The sequence below is a fragment of the Gracilinanus agilis genome, chromosome 1 (genome assembly GCF_016433145.1).
Source record: "Gracilinanus agilis isolate LMUSP501 chromosome 1, AgileGrace, whole genome shotgun sequence".
In the NCBI taxonomy this organism is placed as follows: domain Eukaryota; kingdom Metazoa; phylum Chordata; class Mammalia; order Didelphimorphia; family Didelphidae; genus Gracilinanus; species Gracilinanus agilis.
In genome coordinates this window covers 769376584-769392361 of record NC_058130.1, presented here as the reverse complement: position 1 = coordinate 769392361, position 15778 = coordinate 769376584, and the positions used below count along the sequence as shown (strand labels likewise).

Here is a 15778-nt window from a genome sequence, read left to right as displayed (position 1 = left end):
AGTATCAGAGGGGGAGGGGCCTAGAAAAGGGAGTGTCAGGGCTGGAAGTGTCCTAGAACAGGGAGTGTCAGTTGGGAGAAGGGTCTTGGAACAGGGAATGTCCTGTCTGGGGTTGGGGGAAGGGATGGTCTTGAGCCCCCTTAGAAAAGGGAAGAGCCTTGAAGGACGTCTGCACCCTCTTCTCATAGTATAGTAAACAGGCCCCCAATCCAATGATTTACCCCAAAACTGGGCTGCAGCAGGCTGGAGGGACCATCTAAAGTCTCCCATTTCTCTGTCTCTAGTGGAAGTCCCGGTGCCCGTTGTTGGTCTGCCACTAGGTGGCGTCCCAGGCTGAAGGAAGGTTGTGGCCTTAAACAGGGTTTAATTACCTCATTAGCAAGGGTTGGTGCTCTGGATCACTTTTTCCATGAGCGCTCCTAAAGGAATTTCAGGATTTGAGCCATTCTTTCCTCCGCCCTTCCCGTTCCATGAAGTGAATTCTGGGTCAGAGTAGCATTAGGAGAAAAGGCAAAAGACGGAGAGGATTGTAAAGGGGAAGGAGCTCTGGTTCACTGTAAAGACCCATCTGGGCCTTGGAGAAAGCAGATAGAAGAGCCTGTGTCTTCTTTATTAGGAGGGCATGAGGGGGTTGAGGCATCTTCTCAGGGCAGAGCACTACATACCACCCTCAGGTGGGCTCACTGTGTTGACTTTTGCTCTCCCTCTTTTTTAAACCTTCCCTTCCATCTTAGAATCAATTCTGTGTATTGGTTCCAAGGCAAAGGAGTTGTAAGGACTAGGCTATGGGAGTTAAGTGACTTGCCCAGGGTCACACAGCTGGGAAGTGTCCGAAGTTGGATTTGAACTCATGAAGAAGAGTCTTCCTGACTTGATCCCTGATTTTCTATCCACTGAGCTCCCTCACTATTCATAATAGATGTTTAATAAATGCTCACTTGATCATTTATTGAATTGAATTGAATTGTTCTAATGGCCTTGGATAAGTTCCTTCCCTTCTCTTGAGCTCAGTTTCCTCTTCTGCCCAATGAAAGGAAAGATAATCACAGAATCACAGCATTGGAGAGCTGACTGGGAGCTCATTCACCATCTAGTCTAACACATCCATGAAAGAAATTCTCTCTTGTGTCTCTAAAGGCCCTTCCTTCCAGCTCCAAGATTCCAGGTCAAAGGACCATCTCTTGAGCCTGAGAGCCTGGGGGGTTCTTAGAGATCCCCTAGTCCATCCCCGACTCACACACATCCACACACACATTTTCCAAATGAGGAACCCAAGGCCCAAGGTGATTTTCTCACAGTCATGCAGGCTGAGATTTAAAGGTAATTCCCCATATTCTATGTCCTGTCCTCTGCTCACTTGTTCCACATCATGGCCTGAGGACTCTTCAGGTTCCATAGAATCCAGTTGCCACTCCCCACCCCTCCATAGAGCCTCCTGTGATTGTACACCTCTTGCTATAGTTAGGCCCCCTGCCCTCTTTGGAAGGAAATAGATTGGGGGAGCCCCAGGACACGTGTTCTTTGGTTCTTCGGGACCCTCCAAGTGCTTGATGTGGTCCCCAAGAATGGATGTGGAACCCAAGAACAAAGTGATACTATTCCCAGTCTCCCCTGAAACTCCCTCAATACCCTTTGGAGTGGTTTTTTTCAAGTGAGTTTCTAAAGGATTCTTCCTCTGCAAGGCAAAGCCAAGAAATGAGTGCACTGCTCGGGACTCTATGTTTTCATGAAGCTAATGGGCCACTTCAAGGTTTAGAGAATGTAGAAAGGATCTTAGGTCTTGAAATGTTTCCGCCTGGTTCAGGGCTAGCAGAGAGCTGACAAGAGATTGGTTTTAGACCTGGGAGAAGTGCTAAAGCTTAGATCAGTGATTTTTGTCAGGGCCAGAAGGGAGTGTCAGAGCCAGGAGAAGCCTTAGAACAGTTGTCAGGACTTGGAAGGCCATAGAACCCAGAATATCAGGGGTAGGAGGAGTCTTAGAACAGGGAATATCAGGGCCAGAAGGGGCTTTAGAACAGGAAATGTCAAACATAGGAGAGACCTTGGAAAAGGAGATGTCAGAGCTAGGAGAAGCTTTAGAACAGTTGTCAGGTCTGGGAGAGATCTTGGAATAGGGAATGTTGGGGCTGGGAAGGCCATAAAACCCAGAATGTCAGGGCTGGGAGAGGTCTTAGAACAAGGGATGTGAGAGCTGGAAAGGCCATAGAACCTGGAATGTCAGGCCTAAGAGGAGCCTTGGAACAGGGGATGTCAAAGCTAGGAGAAGCTTTAGAACAGTTGTCAGGGCTGGAAAGGCCATAGAACCCAGAATATCAGGGCTAGAAGGAGTCTTAGAACAAGGAATGTCAGGGCCAGAAGGGCTTTAGAACAAGGAATGTCAGGGCTGGGAGGACTTTAGGACTATTCCATCTATTTCAGTCTCATTTTACCAATAAGAAACATGAGAGCCAGGGAGGTTAAAAAGAATCTCCCACAGCAAGATAGTATCAGAGGGTAGCCTAGAACCCAAATCTCCTGCCACCTCCCTCTCTCCAAGCCTCTGCCAGGTCCTTAATCCTAAGCATCGGGGACAGGGGGATGATTTCTTTGAATTAGGGACTAGGGAGATCTCTATGAATCAGCCTCATCCACTTGATAGGTTGGTCTTGACCAAAGGCTCCCCTGATGGTGACTCTGGGGCCAGAACTTAGGCTCTTCTGGAGGCCATGGCCATCTGAATGTGTTGGGTTTTCTCTGTGCTCTTTCCTAGGGCTCCGAGTGGAACGCATCCAATCTGGAGGAGCTGCAGGGCTCGGGGTGAGTACATCGGGGCCCATTATCAGGGAAGCTTCACTTAATCCTGCCCTTCCTCATCCAAGCCCAGGGAAGGCTGCCATTGACCTTCAGACCCAGGAGGAGAGGCCTCCAGCAGCCTGCCAGGAACAGATTGTTGTCCTGTTCTGCCTGCCATTCCCGGGGCAGCTGGCAGGAGCAATTAGCAGCTCTAACAAATGCGCTTCAAAATGTCATTCCCTGAATAATTCATGAGTTGAAGGTCCATCAGCCTTTTTATTTTTTTTGGTAGGGAAATGGTTTCTTAAGAGAAACCCAAATGCCACAGACCAGTGTTGAGACTGCTGAGGCAGCCTTGGAGCAAGGAAGGGCCTTAGAAGAAAACAGAACCGAGCCGAAATGAGCCTTAGAACCAGGAATGTCAGAGCTTGGAGGGGCAGGAGGAATGTCAAGGAATGTGAGATGTCAGAACTGGAGGTTTTCATTAGCCTTTCCCAGCATCCCCTTTTCTACCCAGTATCCTAGAAGCTCTGTCTTGTCCAGCACAGCCTGACTATCCCCTCTGTCCCACCCCAAACGAGGGGTCATTTAACCTCTTCTTGGCTACCTTGGATCATGGGATCTGAGATGTAGAGGTGGAAGAGACCTAGTTGTCATCTGGTCCGGTCCCTCCTTTACAGATGAATGATGGGGAAATCTGGGGATAGAAATACCAAACAGACAGGCCCTGCCCTCAAGGAGCTTTCCTTCTAATTAGAGAAGAGGGGAAGTGTGACCAGGCCAGGCAGCCTTTCCAGGAGGGATGGTTGTTAGTGATGTGGTTACTGTCCCAGAGCCAGACGTAGGAGGAGGGCCCATGTAACACGAAGGGGCTCCACCCTGTGCTGCTCAGACAGGTCTCTGGATTCCCTGTAGAGATCTCACCAAAGGGGCTTAATAATTTGATGTACAGCACCGGGAGCAACCTTCGTGGCAATCAGTTTATTCCTGAAAGAGAGTTAATGAGAACAGTGGATAGATCTCCAGCCATGGAGTTGGAATAACCTGGGTTCAAATTTGGCCTCAGACATTTGAACCCTGGGCAAGTCACTTAATTCAGATTGTCTAGCCCTTGCTTCTCTTCTGTCTTAGAACTGATGCTAAGACAGAAAGTAAGGATTGTTTGGTTTTTTTTTTAAATCATACCCAAAAGAGAAAGGAAAAAAAAATCAAAACCAGACCTTGCTCGGTGCCACAATACATAAATTACTGGACGTGGAATTAGAAAGACAGCCTCAGATGCTTACTAGCTAAGTGACCCTGAGCAAGTCATTTTACCTGTGTCTGCCTCAGTTTCTTCATCTATAAAATGACAATGATATCAGGTTGTTAGTGGGTGGGTGGGTAGGAGAATAAAATGAGAATATTTGTAAAATACTTTGCAGATCTTAAGGCAATATATAAATAAGGATATTATTATTATCATCATCATCATCATCATTAGCCTGCCATTGGGAAAAGAAAGAGACTTTCTCAGGTTTACCCCAAAGGGATGATCTAGGAGCAAGAGGGGAAGTGGCAGAGGGGCCAATTGAAGCTTGATATTAGGGAATATTTCCTAGCAGAGCTGTGCAGTGGGGAGGCTCCCCCTTTGGAGACCTTCAGGCACCAACTGGATGACTGTTTTGGGGTATGTCGTAGATTTATTGGGTATGAATTGAACTAGATGGTCATTAAGGTCCCGTCCAGTTCAATATGTCAAATGATTAAATCCCGTGGTGGGTTATATACAGATAATCCAGAGGTCTAAAAAATAATAAATGTTTTAAATTCCTCCAATCGGGAACTTACAGCCCATGGTACCCAGAGAAGGATGATGTGACATAGGGCATGACGGGGACAAAAAGGAGAGAGCCAGGGAGATTCGAAGAGGGAAGATCCCAACTCAGACCCCTGAGCTGAGCTTTAAAATTAATCAGTCAACAAGGATTTTTTTGTTCAGTCATTTCTATTCTTCATGACCCAAGCTGGGGTTTTCTTTGCAGAGATACTGAAGTGGTTTGCCATTTCCTTCTCCAAGAGCTTATTCTTTGTCCTAGAGGCAATAGGGAGCTTCAGAAGGTTTTTGAATAAGGAAGTAACAGGGTCACGTTGAGCCTCCGGAATCAGTCAGCCTTTTTAAGGGCTTTCTGATGTACTAAACACTGTGTTTTGCTGCTGCTCTATTCTTTTCTTCTTGAGACTGAGAGATAAAACAGGGCCTTCTATTTTCCCCAGTACTTACATTTTCCTGGAGGTGGCCCAAGGTTCCCTTGAAAGAGACCCAAAGATGATGGAATTGAGGACAGTTTGGATTGGGGAACGATTTGAGGCAGGGAGGGAGATCAGGTAGGAGGCTACCAGAATTGTTCAAGGGAGAGGTGATGGGAGCTCAATGCTAATGAGATGTGAAAGGGAAGCTGGGTGACTCAGTGGACAGAGCCAGACCTGGAGACAAGAGGTGGTCCTGGGTTCAGATCTAGCCTCAGCTACTTCCTAGCTCTGTGATGTAACCCTGGGCAAATCACTTAACCCCATTGCCTAGCCCTTACCACTCTTCTACCTTGGAATCGATACTTAGTAGTGATTCTAAGTCGGAAGGTGAGGGTTTTAAAAAAAATAAGTAAACTGGCATGAGGGGAGAGGAAGAAGACAATCATTATGAAAGGTACAACCAATAGGGTCTTAGCGGCAGGCTGGATATGGGAGATAAAGGGCCGATACAAGTCCAGTCTATACTCTGAGGTTACACACCTGAGGGACTAAGAGAAGGGTGCTACCCCCCACAACAACAGGTAAATGAATGGAGGTACCAGTTTTGTGGGGGAAGATGAAAAATTTGAGTTCAGGCCATATTGAATTAGAGGTGCAAATTGGGTTGGCCAGGAATGATGTCCAGAGAAGAAATCAGGAATCTTTGATTACTCTTCTCTTGATTCCATTGATTGTTTTTTATAATGATGGCTTCAAATACACTTGAAAATAGGTTAAGACCACAGAGATTGTACATAACTGTATATAACTGGGAGGGTGGCAACAAGTGCAGTGAATTATTATTCCCTTATTACTAGTTATTGGCTTTTTAAAAAAATACATTTTTATTGATTTTTTTAAAATCACCAGTATTTCTCCCAGTATCCCTCCCCCTTTCCTTCTTAGAGAACCAATCTATATAACAAATAGCATTTTTTAAGTTAAAAAAAGGGGGAAAAGAGGAAGGAAATAAATATTAATTAATCAGTTCATTGAAAAAAGTCTGAAAATGTGTACAGTATATAGCACTTACGAACCTCTCTCACTTCTGCCAAAGGATGAGGAGGAAGTGTCTTCTTGTATCACTTTAATCAAGACCTGCTTGATTTTTATGGTTTTATAACATTCCCTTCTAATTTTTTTTCTTCCCATGGTTCTTTCCATTTTGTTGTTGTAGACCTTATTTATATTGTTTTCTTGGTTCTGTTTCCTTCCTTTGCATCAGTTCACATAGATTTGTCCAGGCTTCTTTGTATCCATCACACGCATCATTTCTTACATTGCACTTAATGTCTATCATGTCCATGTACCACCACAGTTTGTTTCTCCATTCCCCGGTTGATGGGCAATCTGCTTTGTTTCCAGTTCTTTGCTATCACCACAAGTCCTTCCATTAGCTTTCAAGCTTTGGAAAATGTTGGAGATTTTCTCTTTAAAAAAAATTTTTTTTTAAATTTTGTTTCAATGAACAAAAACCTATTTTCTCCCCCTTCCTACCTCACACCATTAAAAAAAGTAAGAAAAACAAAGGCTTTTTAACCAATATGTATGGTCAAACAAAACACATTCCCACATTGGCTGTGTCCAAAAACTAGATGTCTCATCGTGTGCCCACAATTGCTGGGATTTTCTGAATAAATACTGGCCTCCTGCCTGCCAGGAACAGTGTGGGGAGCCCAGAATCCCTCACTCCACAGCAGGATGAGAGACAAATGTTCCAATCTGGATTCCAGGGAACAAATTTCTGAACATTGCTATTATTATTCCACCCCCCCCCCAAAAAAAAGGGGAGGAAAAAAGGAAATAAACAGCTCAGAGGGACCAGATCACCCTTCAGAGGGTCCACCCTCATGGCATCCACGAATGACCACATTTAAAAGTCAAGACTAAACAAATCCTAAAATACACATTTCTGGGACTACTGGAGCTGTTTTTTTCCTCTGGAAAGTCTGCTTGAAAAGTAAGTAAGGTTGGCGATAAGCTGTGGGCTCAAGCGCGAGCCCCTGTGTCTAGGAGATGCTTTCTTTGGGTAATAACAGCTCACATTTCTGCTGCACCTGACAGGATTTTATAGACATTAGCTCATTGGAACCACTCAGAAATCCTGGACAGGAGGAAGGAAGGGGATCAGTATCCATTTTATACAGGTGAGGCTAGCCAGGGTCCAGGAAAGCTGAAGTCACTGGCTGAATGGCACCCAAGCATGTCAGCGGCAAGGCCAACACCACAAGACCCAGGGCTCTGGGAAGGTGGAGCTTTCCACTGCAGATGAGGTCTGACTTAGGCCCATTCCCTTCCCCTCTCTGTAATGGCCTCAGATTTACAGAGCTCCTGAAATTAGAGGCAGCAACTGAGAGAGAATTGCAGAATTGATGGGAATAAACACACTAAAGGAACAACAGACACGTGTACCCAACTTTAAAAAAAAAACAAACAAACATTTTAACTGGATTTTTTGTTGTTTTGAAATGTTTCTGGCATCTGCATAGGTAGAATCAAGGAACCTCAGAGCCGAAAAAGAAAATGTCAGAACTGAAAGATCCTTAGAATGTGGAATGTCAAGCTGGGAGGGGGCTTAGAACAAGGAATGTCAGAGCTGGGAGAGTCCTTAGAACAAGGAATGTCAGAGCTGGGAGAGTCCTTAGAACAGGGAATGTCAGACCTCAAGGGGTTCTGTAGAACTTTTCAGTGTAGAATGTGAATACTGGAAGGAACCTTAACTATCTTCTAGTCTACCCCTCAGATTTATAATACAGCAAACAAGCCGAGAGAAGTGGCTTGCCAGGGGTCCCCCAGGACTCCCGCTGCCCAGCCCCCTCCTTTCATTACGCCTGGGGGGCCCCGTGGTTGAGGGGAGGACCTGGGGCCTTCAGGAGAGGAGAGATGGGTTCCGTCTCGTGGGCCCCTCTTCTCCTTGCTCACCTCGTCTCGTGTTCTTTGTCATTGCAGTGTTGACTACATCTTAAACGTAACCAGAGAGATAGATAACTTTTTCCCCGGCCTCTTTGCCTACCATAACATCAGGGTCTACGACGAGGAGACCACGGACCTGCTGGCCCACTGGAACGAGGCGTATCATTTCATAAACAAAGCCAAGTGAGTGAGGGGAGAAGCATTGGGTACCAAGGACCCCCGTTGTGGGAAATCCCGAGCTTGGGCTCGTGTCGGGATCAATCGGCATTTATAAGCACCTCACGGCCCTCGTGAGCCTGGCCACCCTCCCTGCCCCAGCCACCTCTGCCGGGCTACACATTTCAGATTAAGTGGTGATCTCCCTGAGGGAAGGAGTTCCATCCTCTGGGAGTTCCCAGTCCCTAAAGAAATCGCAGCTCAAGTCCTTGTCTCCCTCTTGTTGGGTTTCTGAGCCAACCTCCCTCCTCTGAAAAGGGGGCGACAGGTCTGGAGGTGAGGGCAGCCCCTGAGTCTGTTTTCACTTTCAATCTGTCTATTTAGATTGATGAGAGCAGAGAGAATTAAGGCCTCTTGGGGCAGGGGGTGACGCAGTGGAGGAAGAACCAGGCTTAGAGATGAGCCTTCGGGTTCAGACGTGGCCTCGCCTGGGACCCTGGGCAAGTCCCTTAGTTTCCCAGCCCTGCCCGCTCCTCCGCTTTGGAAGCAATGCTTAGTTTGGGTTCCAAGGCAGAAGGCGAGTGAGGCGGTAGCAGCGTCTCAGGCTGGGGGTGCACTCTGGCTTAGGCCTTATTGTGAGGTGGCCCTTCAAGGTGGGCAAAGGACATCAGCTTGTCCCCATTTTAGGGACAGGGACTTGCCCTGTGATTTGACTGTTCTGGGAACTCCCGGATAACGAGTCTCTTCATGGATGCTACAATGTCCAGCCTCAGAGAGTTACGTGGGACAATTAAAGGCTAAGTCACTTGCCCAGAGCCTCGGGTCTGTCTTCTCAAACTAAGATCCTTCCAAGCTGCCCTTTCATTCTTTGTCCTCCCGTTGGTATGGAGAAAACATTTATATAATAAATCTAAATATTAAATGTGTATAATAAAGAATATTGGGGGCAGCTAGGTGGCTCAGTGGATGGAGAACTAAGCCTAGAGATGGGAGATCCTGGGTTCAAATTTGACCTCAGCCACTTCTTAGCTATGTGTGACCCTAGGCAAGTCCCTTAACCCCCATTGCCTAGCCCTGACCACTCCTCTGCCCTGGAACCAATACATAATATTAATTCTAAGACAGAAGGTAAGAGTTTAAAAAAAGAATATTTTAAAAATATTATAAATATTAAGTTCATTAAAATTAATTAAATATTAAATATGTTTAAAGAATATTAAAATGAGAATAGCTAATAATAAAAGCTCTTTACAAATATGACCTCATTTTGTCCTCATAGCAGTCCCAGAGGAGGTTGATGCTATTACTAGCCCCATTTTGCAAATGAGAAAACTGAGTCAGATCAAGGATAAGTGACTTGTCCAGGGTCCCAGCTAGGTGGATTTGAAGTCAGGCCTTTCTGCCAAACCTGCCTTCAGAGACTTTAAAGCATTATAGAAATAGGAGATGGATTCTTTTCTTCCCAGGAACAAGATAAACTAAAACCGATATCTTTTCCTAGGCCAGTGCCTGGCACAGAGAAGGCCCTTACTAAATCCTTGTTGTCTGATTGACAGCACTTATGTTCCCAGGGAGAGGTCCGGGGGCTCCCTCTTACAGATTGTAAGGCTCAAAAGAGCATTGATTTGGGAAATGGGATTTGAAGGGAGGATGAAGCCAACATCTGACAGCACCCAGCGCTGAGCAGAGCAGCTGTGGGGAGCATAAACAGTCTGGCTGCCCGGCCATTGCCTTCAGCCCAAATAAAGTTTGGCCCATTGCTTGCTCCGGGGGCTGCCCTCCCTCCTCTACCTGAGCAAGCCCAGCCAGGAGGATCATTGAGGAGGTCAGACCTCCCTCTCCTGGGTCCTGCCCGCCCACATCTGTCGTAAAAGCAGCCCCTGCCCCAAATTCCTGAGGAGAGGGCAAGGTCCTCATCCTGGCCCGTGCCAAGAGTTCTGGAGCTCAAAGGGATCTCCAGGTTTAGGATGTTTGACTTGGGCGGGGGAAAGACCTACTTATGAAAATAATGATTATAGACTCCTAAGTCCCCGGGCCATCTGATCCAATGCCTCATTTTATAGGGGAGGAAACTGAGTCCCAGGGGCTAAAGGGACCGAGGATCCTGGACCCAAAGCTGGATGTGCCTTCAGAGGCCATCTCGTCCCACTTCTCTTTTACAGAGGAGGAAAAGGAGACTTGGAAAGTTGGATTCACCCAAGGCCACACTGGTAGTAAATGTCAGGCAACATTTGAACCCAGGTCCTCTGACTCCTAATTCAGTGCTTTTTCCCCAGGACTGCCATCATTCCCCAAGTATTATGACACAGAATATTAGACCTGGAAGTGTTTATTCTACACGCCTGTTTGCCCTAAGATTTACAGCCAGAAGAGGCTTAAATATCATCTATTCAGAATGTCTGGTTCCAGCCCAACAGTCCTGCTGGCTGTTCTTTGGACATAACATTCCATGGCCATCTCTGACGCCTGGAAGCCCTCCCCCCTCACCTGTGTCTGTTAGTATTCCTGGCTTCTGCCCAGGTGCCACCTCACCTAACCCACCCACCCTTCCCCAACTGTTCTCTCTCTCTTTCTCTCTGACTCTGTCTCTTCCTCTCTCTTGGTCTCTCTGTCTCTGCCTCCCTTTCCTTGTCTCCGTCTCTCTCCCTCTCCCTTCTTACCCCCTCTTTCTATCTCTCTACCCCTCTCCTTCTCTTCCTCTCTCTTTGTGTCTCTCTCCCTCTCCTTTCTTTCTATCTCTCTATCCCTCTTCCTCTCTGTCTCTCTCCCTCTCTCTTTGTCTCTCTGTCTTTCTCCTTGTCTCTCTATCTCTCTCCCTCTATCTCTCTCTCCTCCCTCTGTCTCTCTCCTTTCTTTCCCTCCTCTATCTCTCTACCCCTCTCCCTCCCTCCCTCTCCCCCTTTTCCTCTCTCTTTGTCTCTCTCCCTCTCCCTTCTTTCCCCCTCTTTCTATCTCTCTACCCCTCTCCCTCTTCCTCTCTCCTTGTCTCTCTCCCTCTCTCTTTGTCCGTCTCTCTTCCCTTCCTCCTCCTTCCCCCTCTCCTCTTTTCTCTTCTCCCCCTTTCTCTTTCCTCCTCTCTCTTTCACTATCTCTGTTTCTCTGTTTGTCCCTCTCTCTCTTCTTTCCTCTGTTTCTCTCCCTACCTTCCTCCCCGTCTCCCCTTTCTCTCTCCTCTCTCTTTCTATCTGTTTCTCTCTCTCATTGCAGTATTTTTTTTCTTCTTAACCCCAGCCTCTGATTCTGTCACTGCCAGGTACTTCCAGTGAGGACATTCCCTCTTCCAATACAGATCAGCACCTGCTCTGAACTGAGTTGTCTGAAGTGAAATTGGAACTGGGATCATCCTGACTCCCAGCCAGCTCTCTGTTCATTATTCCATCTATATGTCCCTATTCAAATGAATTCAGTCATGATGTAGTGGACAAGCCTCAGGAATTGCCGTTGGGAAGAACCGAGTTCAGATCCTGTCATAGACACTTTCAAGCTGTGTAACTCTGGACAAGCCACTCTAACTCTGTGCCTCAGTTTCCTCATCTGTACAAAATGAGGGGGATCGAGTGTCTGGCTTTTAAAGTCCCTTCAGACTCTAAATCCAGGATGCTAGGAATTGAATGAGCAGAACCAGACTTGGGCTGGGCCTCCAAGTGCTGCATTTGTCCTGTCGCTCTGAAGGAAGGCTGCTGCTCTCTGGCCCCCTGGCCCATTTCTTACCTGCCCTCCCCCCCATTTAGCAGACTCCCCCCGGGAGCTTGTCCGGGACCAGGACCTGCCTCGTCCGGCAGCTCCTGGCCTTGGCAGAGACGTCTCCCGGCTGCCTGATTTGGAAGCGGCTTCGGGAGTCCAGACGAGGCTTCCTGGCTCCGTCCCAGATACACACCCCTCTTGGACCTGCCCTCGTCCCAGCAGAGCCCAAAGCCCCGGCCCCGGGGGCTGCCTCGCCCTGCTTTCCTGCCCCGTGTCCTTTCACTTTGGGGGGTTTCCTTTCCGGGGTGTTCTGCAGACATCCAGAGCAGCCTTGGGGGCGGGCTGGGGACGCACGCAGACCCTCCGTGTTTGGAAGGAGAAGGGAGCGCTTGGTCTTGCCTCCTTCCCTCCTCAGCTGACCCGGCCTCCCCTTTCTCCCCAGGAAGAACCATTCCAAATGCCTGGTACATTGCAAGATGGGCGTCAGCCGCTCGGCCTCCACGGTCATCGCTTACGCCATGAAGGAGTTTGGCTGGCCCCTCGAGAAGGCCTTCAACTATGTGAAACAAAAGCGAAGCATCGCCCGGCCCAATGCGGGCTTCATGCGGCAGCTGTCCGAGTATGAAGGCATCCTGGACGCCAGGTGAGGGCTGCACCGCCCCACGCCACCCCCGACACTCACTGCAGGCTCTCCGAAGCTCAGCTGCTTCCTCCAGGAAATGGGGATAATATGTCCCCCTAAAATGCTCCTCCTCCTCCTGGAGGAAGTCGTGAGACTCCCGCAAGAGAACTGCTCTGGGAAGCTAAAAGAAAGCACCTTTGGGGCAACTTAGGTAGCACAATGGATAGCGTATCCGGCCTAAAGTCCGAAGGGCCTCCCATCCAATCTGGCCTCATCGCTCCCTAGCTGAGTGACCCTGGGCAAGTCACGTAACCCTGGTTGCCTGCCCTTATCTTTCTTCTGCCTTAGAACCAATACTTAGTATCAACTCTTAAGACAGGATTTTAAAAAAAAGAAAGAAATACCAGCTATTGTTGTTGTTGTTGTTATTGGGGTTACTTGGGACATGGGTTGGATCTGATGATTTTGGGGGTGCTTTCTGTTATGTACCCCGTAAACACAGCATCTTATCTAGAGCGGAGGGGGCCTTAGTGGCCAGCGAGTCTATCCCTCCCATTTTACAGATGAGGAAACTGAAGCCCAAGGTTCCACCTTCAGAGGTCTCTAGGCTAACCTAGAGATGGGGAAACTGAGGCCCAAAGAAGGTCAGAGACTTCCCCAAGACCTCAGTGGGCCCGGGTAGCAGAGCCAGGTTTTGAACTCAGGACTTCTGCCTCCAAATCTAGAGTTCCTTCCACTCTTCTGTGCTGTCTCTTCATCCCTGCAGTTTGAAGCTACCTCTAATATTCGTTCATCACTTTTGTTTATAGACCACTTTAAGGATCATAAGCACATAGAGTGCCATGTCTGAAGTCCAGAAGACTTGAGTTCAAATCTAGCTTCAGACACTTACTAGCTGTGTGACCCTGGCCTAGTCACTTCACCCTCTTTGCCTTACTTTCCTCAACTGTAAAATGAGCTGGAGAAGAAATTACAAGCCTAGTCTCAGACTCTTCCTTAGCTGTGTGACCTAGAAGTCACCTAACCCTGCTGGCCTCAGAGATGCCTTAGACTACAGGCTGCAGGGCGCAGAGTGTCAGTGCTCAGGAGCCCCTTAGAAGGGACAGTCAGAAGTCTGGGTAGGACCTCCAAGATCCCCTTCTTTTATTTTAACAAGAGGAAACTGAGGCTGGGGGGTGGGGGGGATGGTGGCCTGTGGGTGACAGAGAGGGGATGAGAACTCCGTGTCCCTGGGCGCCGGGGCAGTTCCTTTGGGCCAGTTCTGTGGTTCTGGGCTGACCCGTCTCCCTTCCCTTTCTCTTCACAGCAAACAGCGACATAACAAGCTGTGGCGGCAGCAGACGGAGAGCAGCCTCTCGCAGGGGGCCGAGGACGCCCCTGGCCCCAGTGCCTTCCTCCTGGAGAGCTTGGACGTCGACCTGGAGGCCCGGCTGGCCAGCTTGGACAGCCCCAAGCAGCCCGGGCTCCTGGACAGTCAGGCCCCTGGAGGGTCAGCTTTCCCCTACTGCTTCCGTCAGCTCTCGGACCCCTTCCCCAACGCCTCGGGAAACGGGAACGACTTCATCCAGCTGGAGGACTTGGAGAGAGACGCCCTGCTAGGAGGAGAGCTACGGCCTCCGGAGGCATCTCCGGAACCAGCCAGACAGCCCCGGAAGGGGTCCGGTTTGTGTGACAAGGAAGTCAGGAAGAAACTGGAGTTTGGGGTTCCCAGGGCACCCAGCGGCCCCTTGGCCCAAGTGGAAGAGATGGAGCGGGATGAGAGTCCGGGGGCGGAGAGGAGGGCCCTCAAGGAGAACATGAACAACAACAATAGCAAGCGGAGCTGCCCCGAAGATTTCGAGGTACGCCGGGACCTAGGGAAAGGGGAGACAGCACCAGCTTCCCCCCACCCCAGGCATCTCTCTTCCAGCTTCAGACACTCAGGGTGACCTTGGCCAAATCAGATCTCTGGTGGGGAGATGGTGTTGGAACTGGAGCCGTAAGACCCGGGTTCAAATCCTGCCTCAGACACTTAGTAGCCTTGTGAGCCTGGCTGTTACTTCCCATCTCCCCTCTGTAAAAGGATGGGGCTGAATCTGAGGGCCTCGACAAGCCTCTTCAGCCCTGAGTCAGTGATCCCAGGCACAGTTTTCTCCTCTGTAGAAGGAAGGGTTGGCTCAGGCGATCTCTAGGGGTCTTTCATCTCTGAATTCCCTAATAGTTCCTCTTTCGTTAGCAAATTTTTTTTTCAAACCCTGATCTTCTGACTTAGAATCAATACTACGTATCAGGTCCGAGGCAGGAGAGCAGGAAGGGCTGGGCAGGGAGGTGAAGCGGCTTGTTCAGGGTCACCCAGCTAGAAAATGTCGGAGGCCTGATTTGAACTCAGGACTTCTGGTCTCCAGGCCTGACTCTGTCCACTGAGCCACCCAGCTGCCTTCTGTAGCAAGTTGAGATTTTGCCAGATCCTTGCCCATAGGGGGCCGCAGTGGGATTCGGTGAATTAACTAGCACCTGTTCATTGCGTGCTGGGTTCCAGGCACCGTGCTAAGCGCTGAATGTGGAAAAGGCCTCCATTCAGTGCCCGCTTCTGCTACTGATGAGCCGTGTGCCCGGGCCCATGACTCCTCTGGATGACCGTCTTTGCATCCTCTACCGCAGGGGGTGTCCTGTCATTTGGTCCTCAGTCTGGTCTGGAGGTGCTCTTACTATCCCCATTCAATAGATGAGAAGAAGGAGGCAGACAGAGGGGAAGTGACTTGCCCAAGGTCATACAGCTAGCGTCCAGGGTGTACTTAATTAAGCTCAAGCCTTCCAGATCTATCAGATCTCTTTTTTTCCCCTTTCATTTACAAATGAGAGTATGGAGGGAAAGGAATGAGGGCCCCCAAACTCCAAGGCCAATGGTGCCTGGTTCAAGTCCCTCAGACATCTTAAAGGCAGCCTAGCTTTCCCCCTACACCCCTCCTTTCTCTCACCTTTCCTGTTATGGCCAAAGACACCACCACATTCCCTCATGCTCTAGGCTTAGGCTCTAAACGTCATCTTTGATTCCTCCCCTTCTCCCACCTCATGCTGTCCTCATGGTGTCTCTGAATATGTCCCTTCTCCTCTCTGACGCCTCCCAGCTGGACCAAGTGCTGCTGGGGTGTGGGGGTGGGGAAGGGGCAGCACGCTGCCAGCCTCCAGTCTCTCCCCTCTCCAGTCCATCCTCCATCCGGCCACTAAAGTGATTTTCCAAATGCCTTCTGCTTTAGAACCAATACACAATATTAATTCTAAGATGGAACGTAAGGGGAAAGGAAGGGAGAGAGAGGGAGAGAGAGAGAGAGAGAGAGAGAGAGAGAGAGAGAGAGAGAGAGAGAGCTGTCTCTTATACAC

The 15778-nt window shown here is 48.9% G+C and overlaps 1 protein-coding gene across 1 annotated transcript in view; it reads left to right on the top strand.

The window, feature by feature from the left end:
- The window catches only part of SSH1 (slingshot protein phosphatase 1), a 43791-nt gene that overhangs the window by 24048 nt on the left and 3965 nt on the right, over positions 1-15778 (top strand). The window contains exons 10-13 of the mRNA XM_044685459.1: positions 2750-2796; positions 7993-8139; positions 12239-12439; positions 13725-14259. Coding sequence (XP_044541394.1) covers positions 2750-2796; positions 7993-8139; positions 12239-12439; positions 13725-14259 — 930 coding nt within the window. The remainder of the gene's footprint in view (positions 1-2749; positions 2797-7992; positions 8140-12238; positions 12440-13724; positions 14260-15778) is intronic.